This window comes from Brachyhypopomus gauderio, chromosome 11 (genome assembly GCF_052324685.1).
Source record: "Brachyhypopomus gauderio isolate BG-103 chromosome 11, BGAUD_0.2, whole genome shotgun sequence".
Lineage (NCBI taxonomy): Eukaryota > Metazoa > Chordata > Actinopteri > Gymnotiformes > Hypopomidae > Brachyhypopomus > Brachyhypopomus gauderio.
In genome coordinates this window covers 23,025,486-23,047,988 of record NC_135221.1, presented here as the reverse complement: position 1 = coordinate 23,047,988, position 22,503 = coordinate 23,025,486, and the positions used below count along the sequence as shown (strand labels likewise).

Below are 22,503 nucleotides of genomic sequence, written 5' to 3'. Positions count from 1 at the left end.
GGCCAATACTGGTTCTCCATCCCCAAAATGTGCCAACAGAAGGACCTTTTTCCTATTTTTAGGGTGGGGGCAAAAAAGACTGGAAATGCCATGGGGAGACGGGCTGGCAGATCTCAGATGTCCTGGGAGATATTCTGAGCATTCTGCTTGTTCCTTTTCTTTCCTGGAATAATGTGATGTAGGACAGCTATTCAGAGCTGGAGCTGGAGAGAGCTGCACACGGCATACAGTGGGTTTGGTGTCTAATGAGGAGAGTTTGGATGAGAGAGAGAGAAAGAGACAGAGAGAGAGAGAGAGAGAGAAAGGATGTTGGTGAGGAAGAATGAGAGAGAGGGTGAGAGTGAGAGAAGGATGTTGGTGAGGGAGAGTGAAAAATGAGGTGAGATGTGAGAGAGACAGAGAGAGAATGTTGGTGAGGTGCAGTGTGTGTCCATGTGTATATGTGTGTTGTGTATTACTGTGCGGTGTGTGTCTGTGTGTATATGTGTGTTGTGTATTACTGTGCGGTGTGTGTCTGTGTGTATATGTGTGTTGTGTATTACTGTGCGGTGTGTGTCCGTGTGTATATGTGTGTTGTGTATTACTGTGCGGTGTGTGTCCGTGTGTATATGTGTGTTGTGTATTACTGTGCGGTGTGTGTCCGTGTGTATATGTGTGTTGTGTATTACTGTGCGGTGTGTGTCTGTGTGTATATGTGTGTTGTGTATTACTGTGCGGTGTGTGTCCGTGTGTATATGTGTGTTGTGTATTACTGTGCGGTGTGTGTCCGTGTGTATATGTGTGTTGTGTATTACTGTGCAGTGTGTGTCTGTGTGTATATGTGTGTTGTGTATGACTGTGTGGTGTGTGTCCGTGTGTATATGTGTGTTGTGTATGACTGTATGGTGTGTGTCCGTGTTTATATGTGTGTGTATCTCTGGTGTGAGCCCATTTCTCTGTGTGTGTGTGTGTGTGTGTGTGTGTGTGTGTGTGTGTGTGTGTGTGTGTGTGTGTGTGTGTGTGTGTGTGTGTGTGTGTGTGTGTGTGTGTGTGTGTGTGTGTGTGTGTGTTTTCATGCTTCTCCTTGATTTCTAAGCTTCTGCATTGTTGAACTTGATTTTGAAGATTCTGCTACATCTCTAAATCCTAATGAGACCATTTTTAAAAGCTCAGAAAAACAAAGTATTGGATTTCTCTTAAACTATATGGGGTATTTTCACCAGTGACCAACATGTCTATTAGAAGCTGTTTACCTGAAATCAGCACAAAATCGGACATGGACATGGAACTCACTAACAGGAACGGGTAAAATGGGCAAATCTATCCTCCCCCACCCCCAACCCTTCATTTCACTCTCTCTTAGCATTAGGAACACCATGTTCACCCTTGGACTGTTGGTTTCTGAGATCTCCCTCAGGGTGTCGGTCTGCTTCTGATCATTTGTCTGTCACAAATTTAACTGCCTCGTCCATGTGAGCTCCCGGCAGCTAAAACTGCTCCTCAGCCATCCCATCTGGTCGTCAGTGTCAAAGCTCGGCCAAGAACAGAACATGTTCCATCTCTTCACATTTCATGGTTGAAATACTTGTATTAGTGCGAGACTGTAAATTTCCCCTACACGCAAGTGAGATTACAAATGTGATTTGTGCTTTTCAAAATAAGGCGCATTTAGATTATGTTTCCAAGGCCTGTCCCCCATGGTTGGGTTGTTTTGATGTTTTGACTGAGAGACGGAGGTCGGCCGGAGCATCTGCCGGGTTGCAGCTTCCTTCTGAATTTGGCAGAACTCTTTTTGACATTAAAATAAATAAAATAACTCTCCTGCACGTAATGCAAATGAATCATTTCTGATCTGCACACTGGATTGAACCCATTGGGCTGTGATGAGCAGGGACGTACAATCAGAAAAGCACTTTTATCGGTGTTGCATCTAATGAGATTAGCGGAGAGGCTTACTCAGACATGGCATTGAGAAAAACAGCGATAACCCAATAATAACTCATTATTCCTCCCATCTCAGAATCGAGTTATAGCTCCTTGGCATCTTGTGTTGGAGTAAAGAGTTACTGTGCGTGACAGTGTTTGTGCTGTTATTATCACAGTGCGGAGAGGAATTGAGAGCATTGTGTCGCGCCTGAGAACGTTACGCTAGCGTTGTTTGGAGGTGCTCTGTGGGAGGAGCAGGGTGTGGAGCACAGTGGGGGGGGGGGGGGGGGGGGGCGCTGGCAGCATGCTGAAGGCAGAAGGACGTCCCCTAGATAGAGCAGGAGGAGTGGAGTGGAAGAGGAGGAGAAGGAGGGAAGGAAATAAGAGCCGTCTCAAACAGAGAGACAGACAGGGCGTTGGAAACAGCACTAAGGGACCATGAGTCTGAGAGGGAGGGAGGGGCGGAGGGGCGGAGCTAAGCAGAGTGTCCACCAGTAATAAAAGTGTGTGGGGAGGTTGGGAGAGACAAAAGGGAAGAGAATGAAGCGAGAAGGTGGAGCAGGGTACTGCAGCAGGGTGGAGAAGGGTGTTACAGGGTGGTGTTACAGGGTGGATCAGGGTGGTGTTACAGGGTGGTGTTACAGGGTGGAGCAGGGTGGTGTTACAGGGTGGAGCAGGGTGGTGTTACAGGGTGGTGTTACAGGGTGGAGCAGGGTGGTGTTACAGGGTGGTGTTACAGGGTGGTGTTACAGGGTGGAGCAGGGTGGTGTTACAGGGTGGTGTTACAAGGTGGAGCAGGGTGGTGTTACAGGGTGGAGCAGGGTGGTGGTGCAGGGTGGAGCAGGGTGGTATTACAGGGTGTTACAGGGTGGTGTTACAGGGTGGAGCAGGGTGGTGTTACAGGGTGGTGGAGCAGGGTGGTGTTACAGGGTGGAGCAGGGTGGTGTTACAGGGTGTAGCAGGGTGGTGTTACAGGGTGGTGTTACAGGGTGGAGCAGGGTGGTATTACAGGGTGGAGCAGGGTGGTATTACAGGGTGTTACAGGGTGGTGTTACAGGGTGGAGCAGGGTGGTGTTACAGGGTGGTGGAGCAGGGTGGTGTTACAGGGTGGAGCAGGGTGGTGTTACAGGGTGTAGCAGGGTGGTGTTACAGGGTGGTGTTACAGGGTGGAGCAGGGTGGTATTACAGGGTGGAGCAGGTTGGTGTTACAGGGTGGTGTTACAGGGTGTAGCAGGGTGGTGGTGCAGGGTGGTGGTGCAGGGTTGGTGCAGGGTGGTGTTACAGGGTGGAGCAGGGTGGTATTACAGGGTGGTGTTACAGGGTGGAGCAGGGTGGTATTACAAGGTGGAGCAGGGTGGTGTTACAGGGTGGTGTTACAGGGTGGAGCAGGGTGGTATTACAAGGTGGAGCAGGGTGGTGTTGCAGGGTGGTGTTACAGGGTGGAGCAGGGTGGTATTACAGGGTGGAGCAGGGTGATGTTGCAGGGTGGTGTTACAGGGTGGAGCAGCAGGGTGTTGCAGGGTGGTGTAGGGTGGTGGAGGGTGGAGCAGGTGCTACAGCGGTGTGTGCAGTGGCCCAGTGCGCCTGATGGGCACTTCTAGAGTGCACGCTATCGACTGGCCGGCATCATGAGGTGATTAGCGGAAGGTATCGCTCTCGCCCCGTCCAGGAAGCACATCGATTCTGCGGCCTGGAGCTGTCGATCAGGGTCGCTGTCAGCCACCCCCTGTTCTCCTTGGTGACTAAGAACTTATCTATGACAGAACTCTCCGTTTTTCTCTCTCCCTCTCTTCCACTCTCTCTTGCTTCATGGAGACTAGTCTTGCTTCATGGAGACTAGTCTTACTCCATGGAGACTAGTCTTACTTCATGGAGACTAGTATTACTTCATGGAGACTAGTCTTACTCCATGGAGACTAGTCTTACTCCATGGAGACTAGTCCTGCTTCATGGAGACTAGTCTTACTCCATGGAGACTAGTCTTACTCCATGGAGACTAGTATTACTTCATGGAGACTAGTCTTACTCCATGGAGACTAGTCTTGCTTCATGGAGACTAGTCTTACTCCATGGAGACTAGTCCTGCTTCATGGAGACTAGTCTTACTTCATGGAGACTAGTCTTACTCCATGGAGACTAGTCTTACTTCATGGAGACTAGTATTACTTCATGGAGACTAGTCTTACTCCATGGAGACTAGTCTTACTTCATGGAGACTAGTCTTACTGGACGCTTCATGGGAGCGTAAGCAGCATGTAGGTTCTTTAAATGGCCCTTAAACACAGGCAGCCATTAGTACTGTAGCTAAAAATGGTAGCACCTAATCTATGGTACTCAGTGTGTGTCTAAAACATGAAGCGGTTTCTGTGCTAGTTCAACCTGTGGTACTCCACTGGAACAGCAGTTGAATTTGCTGCTGTATGTTTGTTTTCTGTTGCTGTATGTTTGTTTAGATCATGCATCCTTGGCCTCCCTGCTGACCTGTCATGACAAGAACCTGTGGTTAGATACATCGAGGGAACCACCATTATAATCACAAATCTATACTAGAATCTTTAAACAGACATTTTACAATAACTACAATATACCACAGGGCAGTGACATGCACGGTAGGTCCTTGCCTGAAATGAATTCACTTACAGAATTCTCTGTTCTCTAATGTAAATGGGTGAAATCAGAGTGGTGCCTCCACCATGGTGCGTACAGCAGGGAGAGGGTGGCAACTGACACGCACTCTGATGTGTGAGCAAGAAGCGTGTAGCGACGAAACCTTCTCATGCCACGTTTCATTGTTTATGATCCGGCATGTTAACAGGGAAACAGCATCAGTCTCCACATAATCCCAGAGTTCCTTTAACAGGCTGACTGCATCTGGAAGGTTTGAGTGGAGTGTGATAATCTAGAAGTCAAGTCACGAGGTGTTGGGGATGTGCGGGTGGAGAAAGCAAATGCTATTTGCTCTATGTGATTGCAAAGGAATCGATTTACAGCCATTCTACAGTCTAATCTATAGTGTCTTGATATTGCAGAGGAAGCAAGGACGTTGTGGTGTGTCTGAAATCGTGCCCAGCCTTAGAGACAATTTGCTGCATAATGGGAGCTCCTCTCCTGCTGTCTTAAAAAAAGTGAAAACAACACCACCCCAGTAGACTGACTGCCGCTAGCGCCAGTCGTCACCGTGTAGGTCTTGTCTATAGAGATGACAGCGTCTGACTCATATAAGCAAGCAGAGATAGAGAAGGATTAGCTGTGGTAGGAAATGTCCCCCACGCCCCTTACTTCACACAGCAACGACAGCGACAGCAGACGACCCTGTTGCAGGGTAACTGTTTTTAACGTGACACTGGCATAGATACTACAGTGTTAGGACCAAGACAAGGAATCAGGACAGCATCAAAGAGAGTAACGTGGTGGTAATGGCAGGCACCATGAAAGACAGGCACCACCACCGGATCCCCCACATCACGGCTGCCAGCAGGACCTGAGGGAGACGCTCCGGGCAGACAGCTCAGGAGAGCGAATCCCAAACGCAGCCGGGCTAAAAAGCCCTAATCAGCAGGGAGGCCACGCGAGTGTGCGCGAGTGTGAGCGAGTGTGCGCGAGTCTGCGCGAGTGTGAGCGAGTGTGTGCCAGTGTGAGCGAGTGTGCGCGTGTGTGCGCATGTGTGAGCGAGTGTGCGCGTGTGTGAGCGAGTGTGCACGTGTGTGAGCGAGTGTGCGCGAGTGTGCCCGTGTGTGCGCGAGTGTGCGCGTGTGTGAGCGAGTGTGCGCATGTGTGAGCGAGTGTGCGCGCGTGTGAGCGAGTGTGCGCATGTGTGCGCGAGTGTGCACGAGTGTGCGCGTGTGTATGGAGCAGCGAGGCTGAAGCTCATGTTATGGAGCTCCTGCAGCTCTCTGAGGAGGAGTGACAGGTCTGCTCCAGTTCCACCAGTTTGCTGGCACGCTGCCGCTTTTTTTAGCTGCCTACTCAAACTCATCCTGGTGGAGCTGTATGTGTGTAGTCACACATGTGGATTAGTGTTAGCCCAAGCATATCCATAAAGGAACTCACATTACGTTATAAATAGATTGTTTTTATCCACATGATGACAGTAAACACAGAAGTTGCAAAATGTAAAAGCTTTCTCTTGTGCTGATTGCTATAATCAAGAACAAATCAGGTTGTGATTCTCATCTGTAACAAATGTTTAGTGTTCTGTCTCTTTAAAAGGTGGGACATAATTGTGGGGGTGTATGTTTTTGTCAGCAGTGCATGCTCTGCTCAAGGAGCCATGATGTGGTGCTACTCATGATGCAAGGTCATTGGTTTTATACCTGTAATGAATTATCCCTACTTTCATCCAATCGGAGCATCTGCTATGCAGCCTTTTAACTAGTGTCTTGAGAGGGGGCAAGTGGTTCAGGTCGACAAAGCCTAGTGAAGCAGGCGCATTTTAGCTGGGCCAAATGAGTGATTACCTCCCAGCTCCTATCATAATTCACCCTGACCTCAATCTGCCAGCAGAGTTGCTCTCTGATGGATAGGTTTGCGGTTCAGGCGCCTTGGTGAATGTCTCACACATAGTTTTATAGAGTTCCTGCTATCTGTCACTTGTACAATGCAAACAGATTCGATAACATGGACAACAACACTCCAGGTCCCTGGAACTCCACAGTGATGCAGTTGCACATGGTCAAAACTGATTTGCAAATTCAGTGTTTCCAACCAGCACACTCTTTTGAGTTAAGTGGCTGGTCAGCACAGAAAAAAATTGAATGAAAGAAAGGTTTTATGATAAGGAGAATTATGTGAAAAGAGCTGTGGGTGCAATTAAAAGCACAATTTGCATTATTTCAAGAGCAATTCCTCAATCAGCAAGTAATTTGCCTCTGCTGTGCCCTAGCGAGGTGACCCTGCACCTGAAATAATGACTTCGATCAATCAGTGAGTATGTGAGGCAGTGTGACACTCCTCTGTCCTGCAGTCTGGCAGACGATCACAGAGGTTTTGACAGGATCTTTTTGTTTTACAGCTGAGTGTAAATGAGATCTTACATTGTGCAATGCTGCATTTGTGCAGGGCTGTAGGCAGTAGGCAAAACTAGGCTGTGGTAAAAAGCATGAGGTCAGGATCAAGGCACCACGCTTCCAGTATACAGGGTGGCCATCTTTCATCTTTCTGCCACCCCACTAATGCTCGGGAGAGGAGCTGATACCCTCAACATCTGGTGGCCTCATGGCAGGAGTCTGGATGCTGTCCTGCTACGGGCTTCAGTCATGTCACTACTCCATGGAGCATAGTTCACTACAATCACTCTTTCTCTCTGCACACCTGAACACACAGATATCACTCTTTCTTTCTACACACCTACACACACACAGATATCACTCTTTCTCTCTACGCACCTGCACGCAGAGATATCACTCTTTCTCTCTACGCACCTGCACGCAGAGATATCACTCTTTCTCTCTACGCACCTGCACGCAGAGATATCACTCTTTCTTTCTACACACCTACACACAGAGCTATCACTCTTTCTCTCTACGCACCTGCACACACAGATTTCACTCTTTCTCTCTACACACCTACACACACATCACTCTTTCTCTCTACACACCTGCACACACACAGATACACACACTATCTCTGAGCCAGCCACCCACAAATTGTGTAATGCCTATCAGGAATATTAGCAGCCTTCCTCTGCAGTGACCTGTTGTGCCCGAAAAGTATGTATCATACAAAAGAATCTATGTACCAGAGTATGAGAGTTTCCACAACACTATGATTTCACTAGTTTCTAGATTTTACTTTCTTTCTCTGCCACTGGGCCTGTACAAAGTTATCTTAGAGAAAACGAGGATGCCTAAGTGGTCAGTAAACTTTTTCAGTGCTCACTGGGGCCCCATGGAGCGTTCAGGGCTGCTGATCAATTGTGCAATCAGGTAGGAGATTGCCCTGAGGAGGCTAAGCCGCTAAGTCTTTAAGAAAGTCTAAAAAAAAAACCGGAGTCCAGTAGCTTTGCGGAAGCAAAGGAGCCCTTCATATCAGAACCTGAACTAATCTCATATCGGATCCATGCCTAGTGCATGTAGAGCTGTACCTGTATAATTTCCCAGGTATGTAGAGCTGCTTACAGCAGTTTTACAAGTGTATGTACATGCCAGTTCACTTTTGTATTTATAGCCTCCCAGTAGTGTTGTATATGAGGAAGTGCACAGGCAGCTGACTCTAGCTCCAATGGGTAGTTGCTCAGAGCAGCCATTAAAGTAGGACGGAGGTTTGACCCTCCACCAAAGAGCACACAAGCAGGCACTCACCTGCACTACCACACACTTGCACTACCACACCTGCACTACCACACACCTGCACTACCACTCACCTGCACTACCACACACCTGCACTACCACTCACCTGCACTACCACTCACCTGCACTACCACACACCTGCACTACTACACACCTGCACTACCACACCTACACTACCACACACCTGCACTACCACACCTGCACTACCACACACCTGCACTACCACACCTACACTACCACACCTACACTACCACACCTGCACTACCACACACCTGCACTACCACACACCTACACTACCACACACCTACACTACCACACCTGCACTACCACACCTGCACTACCACACCTGCACTACCACACACCTGCACTACCACACACCTACACTACCACACCTACACTACCAAACCTACACTACCACACACCTGCACTACCACACCTGCACTACCACACACCTGCACTACCACACCTGCACTACCACACCTGCACTACCACACACCTGCACTACCACACACCTGCACTACCACACCTGCACTACCACACCTACACTACCACACACCTGCACTACCACACCTACACTACCACACCTACACTACCACACACCTGCACTACCACACCTACACTGCCACACACCTGCACTACCACACACCTGCACTACCACACCTGCACTACCACACACCTGCACTACCACACCTGCACTACCACACACCTGCACTACCACACACCTGCACTGCCACACCTACACTACCAAACCTACACTACCACACACCTACACTACCACACCTGCACTACCACACCTGCACTACCACACCTACACTACCACACACCTGCACTACCACACCTGCACTACCACACCTACACTACCACACCTGCACTACCACACACCTGCACTACCACACCTGCACTACCACACACCTGCACTACCACACATGCACTACCACACACCTGCACTACCACACACCTACACTACCACACCTGCACTACTACACACCTGCACTACCGCACCTACACTACCACACCTGCACTACTACACACCTGCACTACCACACCTACACTACCACACCTGCACTACCACACCTGCACTACCACACACCTGCACTACCACACCTACACTACCACACCTGCACTACCACACACCTACACTACCACACCTGCACTACTACACACCTGCACTACCACACCTACACTACCACACACCTGCACTACCACACCTACACTACCACACACCTGCACTACCACACCTGCACTACCACACCTACACTACCACACCTGCACTACTACACACCTGCACTACCACACCTGCACTACCACACCTACACTACCACACCTACACTACCACACACCTGCACTACCACACCTACACTACCACACCTGCACTACCACACCTACACTACCACACCTGCACTACCACACACCTGCACTACCACACACCTGCACTACCACACACCTACACTACCACACACCTGCACTACCACACACCTGCACTACCACATACCTGCACTATGAGCCGAAGCCCCTTTGTTGAAGGGATGATCAGCAGGTTGGAGTTACATATCTACCCCTGGTGTACATGTAGACTATATTTCAGACATAGAGCTTGGTTTGTATATCTGTATACACACTTGCGTGCACACACAGCAGTATAAATATATACTTTTTAGCAAACATGTTGAAGGAATCATGATAGTAGATATGAACATAGGGAGGGACTTCTGTAGGTGGCCATGTAGTTTTGTGTTTATTAAACATTATATTTAACTTATTATACATAATCATGCTTCATGTTGTATGGAGATGTTAACATGGAAGTGGGCATTGTGTGAGCTTGAGACTAAAGTTAAAAAAGGCAGGTGAAATCCTTGATTAGTGCACACTGAAATAATATGGGTTATTAAATTATCTTTGCAAACACTTGTAGATATTCACTCTTTCAGTTTTATTTTCAAGTGATTAGTCATCAAAATCTCTGAAAATACCAGTTCAACGCCTAGTCTAAAAGATATTTACAGTGTTATTTGAGGTTTGCTTTATCTCTCCTTCTCACAGGTCTGTTCCATCGTGCTATTATCCAGAGCGGTTCAGCACTGTCCAGCTGGGCCGTCAACTACCAGCCAGTGAAGTACACACGCCTGCTGGCTGAGAAGGTGGGCTGCAACGTGCTAGACACCATGGATATGGTGCACTGCTTGCGCAAGAAAAACCCTCGTGAGCTGGTGGAGCGGGATATCCAGCCAGCACGTTACCATGTGGCATTCGGGCCCGTCATTGATGGCGATGTGATCCCAGACGACCCTGAAATCCTCATGGAGCAGGGCGAGTTCCTCAACTATGATATCATGTTGGGGGTGAACCAGGGAGAGGGCCTGCGCTTTGTTGAGAATGTTGTAGACTCCGAGGATGGCGTGTCAAGCAATGACTTTGACTTCTCTGTCTCGGACTTTGTGGACAGCCTGTATGGGTACCCGGAAGGTAAGGACACGTTGCGGGAGACCATCAAGTTCATGTATACAGACTGGGCAGACCGTGACAACCCTGAGACGCGGCGCAAGACCCTGGTGGCACTTTTCACTGACCACCAGTGGGTGGAGCCTTCAGTGGTGACGGCAGACCTGCACGCCCGCTACGGCTCGCCCACCTACTTCTATGCCTTCTACCACCACTGCCAGAGCCTGATGAAGCCTGCGTGGTCAGACGCAGCACACGGAGACGAGGTGCCCTATGTCTTTGGCATCCCCATGATTGGACCTACTGACCTGTTCCCCTGCAACTTCTCCAAGAATGATGTCATGCTCAGTGCTGTGGTCATGACCTACTGGACAAATTTCGCCAAGACAGGGTGAGTGGCAATGCTCAGACCACACTGCACCAAACAGCATTTGGCTGGTGTTAGGATAGGTGTATATGCCGTTAAAGTCAATGATACAGAACACAATGAAGAATCAAGAAGGCAGATGACACAGATCATTTGGTGTATGTGTGCATGTTTGTACTGTGCATGTGAGGAAACAGCCTCTGTTAGTGTGATAAAAAAAAAGTATGGAGCATGAATGGGACAAAAAGAAAATTACTAGGGAAACACATCACATTCTGGCCCTGTCCACAGTCCATCACTGGCTCCATGGCTGACTTGACTTTTTTTCTTCCTTGGCTCGATTTTTCCCAGACCACAAAACTTTATGGATTTGTATGAGGTAGGCTTGTAATCAGTTCTAACAACACAAATCTAAAATTGATTGCTCATGCCTCTCCTTGTGTAAATTTTGCAGTTTTGCCTTTCATAATAAACTGACCAGAGGTGTATAATCCAGATTCAGAAAGTAAAAGTCCTCACCAGGAGTTTGCTCAGGCTTCCTGGATTGTGTTGATTCCACTCATTTTACCTGGATTGCACTAATTAGAAAATCTAGCAAGCTTGAGCAAAATCCTGGTGAGGATTTTTACTTTCTGAACCTGGATTATACACCTCTGAAACTGACATTGCCTGACATTTATAAATCATTCTCTAACTTCTGAGAGTACCCCAAAAGCAAAGTGAGAAATATGATAGAACAGAAATGCTAATGCATTTTATTAGGTTGCCAAAAAGTCCAGACAAAGATCTGTCTGGGAAGAGTCAGACATCTTAAGGGTACTGGTCCTCTATATTTGTGATAGCAATTTATGATTCTGGACTTGAGGACAGCGTCTTGTGAGATACATTTTTATAGGAGCATTCTGTGTCCTCAATAGCACTGGACTAACATTGTATGAATAAGCATGGCACCACTTTTCCAATAGAAATAACTTCGGAAAGATGATCTACTCTTGAACTTCTGACCTCTTCATCATATTAGCCATTTGGTATGATCCATCCCTGGCAATATGCAGACAAAATGCCAATATAACATAAGCAGGGCTTTCTTTTAAAGCCAACCTCACCTAATGGCCTCCTTGTAAATCAGCCAGCCTACCAGACATGAGTCTGTGTCTGATGCTTCCAAAAGCTGGTGCATTCAGGACGTTAGAGTTATGACATTGCTGTGGCATAACTGGGATGGGGGAGATTATACATGGTGTAGGAGTGGACAGCTGATCTTGCAGTATATTGGGATTAGATGCCAGGATAATGGAGAAGTCTGAGCTGTTCTTCTTTGATATAATGTAGTGCAGCTGTGTAGAAGGACTATAGCTCTGTAACAGTAAAGGGAAGGTTGGGTAAATCTCACACTTGGGTGCAGAAACAAACCATCTCACAACAGGGTCTGTCTTTGCTTCATCTGTTTATGGACCTGCCCCAACTTGTACTATAACACTCTTTGGGCAGCCCCACCCACACTGCTGTGCCTTCCAGCTGGTGAACTCATTCATAATAAGATGACCAGAACACAGTCACTGCCGTTACTCAAATTTAGAAATTTGTACTACATTATGTAAAGGCCAAGCCAGAGCATGTCAACATGTATCATGTATGTTACAAAGCTAAATTCCAATTTATACTTAAATATTTCCATTTGTAGTAGATGGTGCCGTTGACAGATGACCAGAGAAAGGAAAGTAACAGATAGACAAATCAGATGATATTTTTTGTACTGTATCCCTGATAACATAAAAATTTATGAATCTGTTTACACAGTGAATTTCCCTTATATAATAATTTTTCTCTGTTTGTAATTCAGCAATGCAGTGCTTGTAGATTTTTCCGCTAACATAATCTTGGCCACTTCTTTGGTTGGCTGGTTGGTTTCTTGCCCTTCTTCTGGAATGATTTTAGCCTTGAGATGAAACCCTTCACTGTCTCATGTTCCAGTTGTGCGGGTGGTGGTCTCACTCTTTTGGAATCTGGCTATTTCCTCGATAGTCTTTTATGCTGTTGTTTTTCCCTTTATCTTGCCTGGAGGCAGACACTACGCACGCTGAGTTGAGCCTGGGTGTTTGGTAAGCAAAACCCTGTTGTGCTCAGCTTGCTCTTTTGTCTTTTGTCTGTCTCTTTTTTCTCAATCTTTACTCATGTCTTTGAGCTTTTTTATCTGAATACTGAATCTTACTAAGGTGAAGTAATGCTTTTGGAAATTTCCAGTGACATGTACATTTTGGTAAACCCACAATTTGTGAATTCCACTATTCATATGCAGGGTAACATTATTTTGTTTTACAATTTAAGTTTAACTAAATTGATCAACAGTTTAATTTAAACTACTCATGTCAAGTATGTCTTGACCTTACTATTTCGGCTATTTGACTCCAACATAGGTTAGTTATTCATTTAAATTTATTTTAATTAAATTTTATTAAATTTAATTTTAATTTATTTTAATCTCAGAAAATGTCGTTTTCATGGTAGAATTTGGTTCCCAATTCCTTCTCTTAAACATTGAATCACACATCATTTTTCTCTATAGTCTCAGATCAGATCAGATGAGATCCTCCTCATAATCTCAGAAATGAGACTCTGGTAAAACCTAACAACCTGAACTTACATCCTAAACACTCACCACTGCATCTTAATGAACATATTTTTCCAGCTATTACAAGCCAACAAAGAGGAAAATGCACTAAAATGTCAGTTAACCCCATTAAACAAGGCTGGCTCATTCTTTCCCAGGGCCAGACCGAATTACACACCTCGTCCTTTAGCTTTGTCTCACCTGGAGCCACTGACAGGTAGTGCAGTCTGAAGGGGCTCGGTGTGTGCAGCAGGCCACCCTCTCTGTCTCCTCTACTCACTCAGTTCAACCCAGCGATACATTTTGCTGGGTTTTGGAGATTTGCTGCCAATATGCTAATTCATTTTTATTTAAACCACAGAAATGGCAGAACTTGTGTGGGCCCTCAGACACCATTGATCAGAGGGCCATGCCATAACCAGAATGCAATGAGGCAGGAAGGATTTGATACATGGTGGCTGTCACTCACCTAATATGATCAATCAATAGAGTCCATAATGAAAAGTGGACAAGATCCAACAGCTGTCCTGTGGCAGTCTCCCACATCCCTGGAGACATCCCCTCACCTTGGCTCTGTATTCCAGTTCCACACAGCTACAAGCAGCAGCTAAAGGAATAGATCCGGAAAATATGTCTGGACACAGGAATTTTCCACTTACTTTTAAAGCTTTAGAAGCCGTGTGAGAAGCTAAAAGTGCTTGAGGAGTGTGTATCATAGCTCAGGTCCTACAGACAGAATATTGTGGTGTTGTCACTTCTACGCTGACACACTATTTTCAGTGACATTAAAGCATTCAGACATCTAGAAGTCATGCTGATGTTCCTTGCAAACATGAGATGTGATTATGTGTACACAGTAATGGCCTCTCTCTTGTGACAGCAGAGGTTAAACATTTGATCCACCAGCAGTTCAAAAAGTTCGTCCTCAGTCACACACTGAGTGTGACATGGTACAACTAGCAATATAAAGCTGTGTGGTCTTACTGAAATTTTGGTTAATGGTGCACAAATGTCTACAGCACCACAAATATAGAGAATACTGTAACATTCCAGGTGAAAATTAATGTCACAAACTAATGCAAAACCAGCGTTTTAGTTAAATGAGACCTGAACAAGCCATTAAAATATCTTGTTTAAAGATATTCTTGCATGATTCCTTGGGGTCTTTTCTGATTTTGCAATATATACATGCATAGTCATTCATATACTGTAAAGCAGAGGAGGATGAATTCATAGTGGGGCCACATGTAATTTCATTTGGCATCATCTCCCATTTGATGGTTCTGCTATTGGCACTCATGAAGACCTAAAGCTATACTATACGCACCTTATCCCTAACTCTCTCTCTCTCTCTCACACGCACACACACACCCACACACACACACACACACACACACACACACACACACACACACACACACACACACACACACACACACACACACACACACACACACACACACACACACACACACACACACACACACACACACCAGTCAGCAGGCTCTTCCTGCTTCAGCACAGCCTGTAGCAAAAGAAAAAAAATGCAAGTGCTTCATTATTGACGGTGGTGCAATTACCTGGCGCGTGCGTGCGCGTAATTAGATATAAGGCACGCATGCCGTTTCCTAATGTCACAAATCAAATTAGCCCAAGATGCTGCATTGATTCCATGGAGTGACTCTGAATTATTCATGTTCACCCACAACATTGCACCTAAAAGCGCCATCCAGACAGCATGTGAATAAAACTCCTACGTTCAACAGCTCTCTAGCTCTGCATTCCACCACCATGTCCAGGTAGCTCTCCACCACCATGTCCAGGTAGCTCTCCACCACCATGTCCAGGCAGCTCTCCACCACCATGTCCAGGCAGCTCTCCATCACCATGTCCAGGCAGCTCTCCACCACCATGTCCAGGCAGCTCTCCACCACACATGTCCAGGCAGCTCTCCACCACCATGTCCAGGCAGCTCTCCACCACCATGTCCAGGTAGCTCTCCACCACCATGTCCAGGCAGCTCTCCGCCAGTCACTGACACCGCAAGGACGTCGGCGGTGACCCTTCAAATTGGCAGCCACAGGTTTGTCGCAGATGTCCGGTACGTGGTCATAGCGTGCTGCTGCACCTCACCGCATGAGCTCCCAGACCCCATCGTCATGGCCGACAACATGCACTATATATTCACGCTGCCCTGGGCCCAACAGCTGTGGCTCGGATTTTCGGCTCCACTGCAAGAATTCATAAAGTTGTCAGCACTGCAGGCTCATTGACGTGCCGTTCTTTGGCATGTTGCGTGGTGGAGAATCGATATGACCTTACCGTGGCTGCCCGGTCCTTTGAAACTTAATTACTGATATTCGGCTACAAAGTCATCATAGCCTGGCTGCCAATATTCATTGGGGATCATTACTAGCCTAATAAACTAGGTTATTTACAGGCTGCACTGTTGACATGCTGCCTTGCTGAGGGATCCAGCAGTCTTTGCTTATCTGCTTTCACAAGCACTGAACCTGAAATCTAAAAATTGACAGAAAGGAATGCACTAGAAAGGGAAGCATCTCTGTGTTTTAGGGTCTTGCCCTTGTGTTTTTGGGAATGGACTGGTGTTTACAGCGAAACATGCCACCACGCCACATTTCATCACTGATTTGCCATCTTTCAAAGCTGATTGTATGGTTACTGGGGCTTACCTATAGAATATGTTGCTTAAACTCATAATGTGAGCACTAATGTGTGGATAAGGTCTTAGTGTGAAGATCTGAGGCACTTTGTAATCATTACGTAAAAGCTACACTGACACTTCACTGATGCAACAGCTACTGACACAAGGAGACATGGGATTGTGATGGAATGCCATAATTTAATACAATTGCTATATCAATAGTGCCATATAATGAAAATTGGAAGCCACATTGTAGCTCAGTACAGGATTTAATGTAGATGGGGAAACACTGACCCCTGGAGGCAACAGGGTGTTAATGTGTCCACCAAGTTCTTCTGTTTGAAGCCCCCCCCCTACCTTCACTCACTGGCACAACTGACCACCCACACCCCATCCCATGCTTTAGTGTCTTGATTAATATGGTCCACTTTCTATCAGCACACCCACTGCTCATGCACACTACAGAAGGCCTACACCACTGTTGTTTTATCAAAAGCAAGTTGCTTCCTGAAGCGCATCTGAGCTCATTTATTCAGATGTACTTACTCTAAAAGCGTCTCCCCTTGCTCCCTGCTTGTCTTTTTTCATGGAGGCAGTGGAGATGCATCAGACCTTAAACCCAGATAAAAAACTGCAGATGCAGTTCACTGGCACATCATGTGTGTCTTACAGTGACACAGTAGAGACAGGAAATGATAGTCCACATTAACAGTGTTCATGCACCAGGCGTGGAATGATCTCCACCACATGAAGGACAACAGCACTTTTAAGGAGGCTGGTTTGTTGGATCAGTGCCATTATGCTGTAGATGGTGATATTATTTTCAGGACTGTTCCTTGTGGTAATTCATGCTTCTGTTCACATAAACAGTTGATTAGGAAAGCAGTACAAGAGCTCAAAAAAGGGTCAAACTAAAATGTGTTAGGAGAAGAGACAAACTTCCTTGTTGAGTTGAAAGCAGTAATGTTCAGTAGTATTGCAGTGGTAAAACAAAATTAATGTCGGAGACTTATATAAATGCACATATAGTACCCATGCAGTGAATGGAAATATAAAGTAGATTTGTGTGTGTGTGTGTGTGTGTGTGTGTGTGTGTGTGTGCCTGCAGGGATCCCAACAAGCCAGTGCCCCAGGACACTAAGTTCATCCACACGAAAGCCAACCGCTTTGAGGAGGTGGCCTGGTCCAAGTACAACCCCCAGGACCAGCTGTACCTGCACATTGGTCTGAAGCCCCGTGTGCGCGACCACTACCGCGCTACCAAGGTGGCTTTCTGGAAGCACCTGGTGCCACACCTGTACAACCTAAACGGCATGTTCCACTACACGTCCACCACCACCAAAGTGCCACCGCCCGAGACCACTCAGAACTCGCTGTCCACCAAGCGGCCCGGTGGCAAGGTGTGGCCATTCAACACCAAGCGCCCACCCATGTCGCCCGCCTACAACAGTGAGGGCGGCAAGGAGCCCTGGAATGGTGAGGAGGAGCCTGGCCCGCTTGTCGTGGAAAACCCGCGCGACTACTCCACGGAGCTGAGCGTCACCATCGCTGTGGGTGCCTCGCTACTTTTCCTCAATGTGCTGGCCTTCGCCGCCCTCTACTACCGGAAGGACAAGAGGCGGCAGGAGCAGAGACCGCAGGCCAGCCCCCCGCCACACGCTCCTGGGGCCACAGGGGCCGGTGCTGCCAACGACTTGAGCAGGCACGCACCTGCCGAGGAGGAGATAGTGTCACTGCAGGTGAATCAGGCACGACGCGACTGTGAGGGAGGGGAGGCCTTGCGTCTGGCCTCGCTACCCGACTACGCGCTGACACTGCGCCGCTCGCCTGACGACATCCCACTCATGACACCAAACACCATCACCATGATCCCAAACTCACTGGTGGGCATGCCCAACCTGCACCCCTACAACACCTTCACTGCCGGCTTCAACTCCACCGGCCTGCCCCACTCGCACTCCACCACCCGTGTATAGCTTTAAGGAGGCAGTGGGGCGTGCAGGTGCAGGACAGCTTTTGGTTTTCTAAGAATATCGCAGTGGATTGCATAGGAAACAGTAATGAAATGTTTTAAAGAGAATTTTGTTGCAGTGAGTCCTGGACGTACTCTCTGGACATCTGGTGGATACAGACCTGCCGAAACGTTAATTACTCCATCTTCCCTGAGATGAGTGTTTCAAGCAGTATTTTTTTCTAATAATCATTTTAAAAATGGGGGGATGCATTTTTAAGAAGACTGGGAGATATCAACACTTTTTTCTTGAATAATGATAATAATAATTTCTTGAACAAAAATGCAGAAAAGTGCTTTTTATTTCGCTTTTCAGTCTCTTGTGGGAAAGTATTCAAAACAATGGCCTCTGAGATGACACCTGCATAAAATATGTTGCTTTTTTCTTTTCAATGCCTTACTGAGAGCTTGATTCTTGTTGTTCTTGTTTTTATCTTTGACTGAAATGAGTGTGTGTAGAGTAAATTTGGCATAAGAAACTGGATTCTGGAGAAACATCTATAGAAAACGCATAGCCAACTTGCTTTTAGTTGCTTATCTTCATACTTGGTTTTACCATTTTCCCCTTATTTCCAGTGAAGATTATTGTCTGATACAGACTGTGCCAGACAGGACTGGACATATAAATTTTACTGTGATTGTTTTGCTAAAAGAAAAGTGCATCTTTTTCAACACAAAGTAACTATCAGCTACTGGATCTGATCCTCATGAACTGCACACTCAACACATTTCTCAGTATGTGAGTGAATGTGTATTTGGGCACATGTGTTGAGGGTGGCTGTGTTTAGAATGAGTGTTTAGAATGTGTGCAGTGTGTAAGTAAGTGGGTGGTTGTGTGTGCATATTAGTGAAAATGTATGTGACTATTGAAAATGCTTGAAAATGGACGTGTGTGTGTGTGTGTGTGTGTGTGTGTGTGTGTGTGTGTGTGTGTGTGTGTGTGTGTGTGGCAAAGAGAGAAAGAAAAAATGTAAGTTTGAATGTTTTGCCTGTTTTGTTGAGCATTTGTATGGCAGGTGGGGGAAAGGAAGACTTTACCATGTCATTCATTTTGTTTATCACAAGTAGTGTTGCGGCTGCATCTCTGGCCATCTGTCTTTGCAAAATAGCACCTTTTGTTGTTTTAAAAAATTATATATGTCTAATTTTGCTTATGAATTACAAAAATAAATCTATTATTATTTTACATGTAAAAGAAAAAAATAGCTAAAGATTCAACTGAACTAACTGACATGATTCCATTGACTTTGTTCCTCCCAGAAGGAGATGGTGGCCTGTTTACACTGAATTTCCTTACTTCAGTGTAGACCTGTGTTTCTTTAAATATATATATAAATATGAGCATACATACATATATGTATAGGGCTTTTATGAAGATTATGCTCCCATTGATCTGAAAGTGTAAATGACCATTCCTATTAGATTGAAAGCACCAATATCCAGAAGGCAAAATGATTAGTGTTTGTGCCAGTCTAATTCTCAACATCATAATCTAAGGCCACACCAAGTGTCTTTTTAATAGCTCTATATGTATATTTATGTATAAATATATTTAATATTTATTTATGTACACCAGATGTATACATGCTGATTGTGCCATGTGCCAAATTAAACCATAAAACTGGAGAAGACATGTTGCAAAAATACATTATTTATCATGCAAGCTCCCTCTCATTGATTCTGCTAGGAATTTTTAAGATTCAAAGGGGTTTTTTAAGGGTTCAAATTGTTCCAAGTATGCTGTTTATGGCATCATGTAGGCCTACTCTTCTCCCTACCTCATAAAATGTCAGGCTGACATTCTTGCCAATATTAGATGAGAACAAGCAAGGAATTTAATTGTTCAGAGGTAAAATGTTTTGATGGAAGGCAGACTTATTTTGGGTGAGCAGTTCAGCTAATTTTGAACACGTTGCTAATCCTCCATGGATATATGGAATAAAGCCTGTGAAATGTTCTATCTTGACAAGGCCAAACTTGGCTCTAGCCAAAGTGCTTTCAATCAGTAAACGCTGGTCTTCATTGACCTTAATCATCACCTTACTTTTCTAAACCACAGTAGTTCTTGAATACACTGTCTCCTACTCCTTGGGTTCAGCAGGATGATTAGGATATTCATGCTAATGGTTAGTTGATAAATCAGGGTTAGGACATGGACTCCTGAGAACAGTCCTGTTACATTTGTGTTTCAACTGGGACATGTAGCCCATCTGCACAGTTCTGAAGTAGCTAAAACTAAACACAACTAGGCTGTTAGTCCTGCTGCTTATGCCTAATAGTGAACAAATGCTGTATTTGTCCTGATTAGCCTGTGGAAAAAAGTGATGGGTCATCAGATTTTGGAGTTTTGGAGCTGAAGAAGCAATTTGGGCTTGTAGTAGAACACAACCACAGAAGAAGAGCGAGTTCTCAAATGGGCAGCCTGTTCACCACTGAGCAGCAGCTGGATTTGAATAGAGAGCTACATTTACCGTACCTGCTGCAATCAGCTTTACACTGATCAGCGGGATTTCTGCTGACCAGGAATTTTGAATAAAGACCACAAAATGTGGCATCATGCAGGCATGTTGTCTGACTAAAACATGTCAGGGGCCAATTAGAATCCAGTTCCCATATGGCTCCTCCTCCATAACAGCACACAATATGGGGGATTAGATGCTTCATCAAATTCAAATAACTTGAGTCTTTAAGCTGGCAGCAGTTGGTCAGAGCACAGAGGTCAAAATCTCTCTAAAATCAATACTCTGCATGGCCACTGCTTTCTGATAATTTAATATTTTAGTTTGGAAGAGGAGGAACAGCTGGGGTTTCTCCTGCCAAACAGAAATGTCTAAAGTCTAAAGGTACATTTCATAATTTTTCTTTGTATCTTTCTATACTTCTTGTTTTATAATGGTTTGATAAATTGATATCTTGTTTTCAATGCTCTTATAATGACAAATTATCTGGAGAAAATTTAATTTTCCCATTTATAGTATAGTATAGTATAAATAAGATCCCATTCAAGAGTTGCAGAAAAATCAATTTATCAAATACTTCTATATCAGATTATATGTTTGGTTTCTCCTTTTCAAAACATGCAGAAACATGAAGATTATATTTATTCATTTTCTAGCTTTAAAGAGTTAACATTATTTGAAGGTTCCTACAAAGGTAAGAACTAAACACTTGCTGTTGTTACATTATGCTTGTAGTGTTCTTTTTTCAATTATCTTCTTAATGTTTTTTTTGTTTGTTTGTTTGCTTGTTTAATAAAACATTCATTCTAGAACATGGAATTTTAATTATCATTCTGAACATTCTGATAACAAGAAAAACTCTTTATAACATTTGGCCTGAACAATTTTGAAAATGTTTGTGGAACATTTTCATAACTAGGTAAAATAATCCATGGCTATTAAGAAAATGCTCATCTTCAATCTTTCCAGAACACTTTATAATTTTATAGAATATTCTGTTAACAAAATTCAAACTAATGTTTCCATATTCTAAGAGCAAAAGATAGGCAAGTGTTCTTGGGGCACAAAGTCATTTGCTGGGAAGGCATAGCACACTCCCTCTGGAATGAACCCTGCTAATTACATTGTTTGCACAGCAACAGCAGATTTGACTAGATTTGTCAGCATAAATAATTTTTTACATTTCTTATTTAGTTATTTACTTATATATTAAAGTAAAAATCACAGAATTAAAAATAACCTTCAGTTTCATATAAAACCACATATCTTGGAGGGAAAAAGATGGAGTCATGGCTCAGAGCTCCCTGTCACATGAGCTGGATCTGTCTAGAGTATATTCTCAGAGCAGTGGTTTGGAGAGTGTAGGGTTTAAATCCTGGAGAGGGCAGGGCCAGCCCACTGCAGGCAACCGCAGCTTGCCTAAAGGTTTGATTGAGAAGGGTTTCAGCAAATTCGATGAAGCATCTAATCCCCACACTGAGAGCTGTGACTCACTGGGACACCCTAGAGAATTAAGGAGATGAAACTGGAAGCTTACGGGTGCGATTGTCATCCAGGCAGTTGCATCGGTGTGTGCTCAGATCTACATCAAAACTGTCTCTCTCTCTCTCTTATAAAATGCCGAACCACTATTTCTATGCCTTTGTTGCAAAACCAATCTTACAAAAGCATTTCATCCTGCCTTGCTAATCTACATAGTTTTTACCCAATTATTTGGTATAAAAATACAGTACAACTATACAATTAAAGTATTTCT

The 22,503-nt window shown here is 45.2% G+C and overlaps 1 protein-coding gene across 3 annotated transcripts in view; it reads left to right on the top strand.

The window, feature by feature from the left end:
* The window catches only part of nlgn3a (neuroligin 3a), a 165,902-nt gene extending 144,625 nt beyond the window's left edge, over nucleotides 1-21,277 (top strand). For all 3 annotated transcript variants that reach the window (XM_077022788.1, XM_077022787.1, XM_077022786.1), the window contains 2 exons: nucleotides 10,236-11,025; nucleotides 17,386-21,277. In XM_077022788.1, coding sequence (XP_076878903.1) covers nucleotides 10,236-11,025; nucleotides 17,386-18,253 — 1,658 coding nt within the window. In that variant the 3' untranslated portion in view covers nucleotides 18,254-21,277. The remainder of the gene's footprint in view (nucleotides 1-10,235; nucleotides 11,026-17,385) is intronic.
* The last annotated feature ends 1,226 nt before the right edge of the window (nucleotides 21,278-22,503 follow it).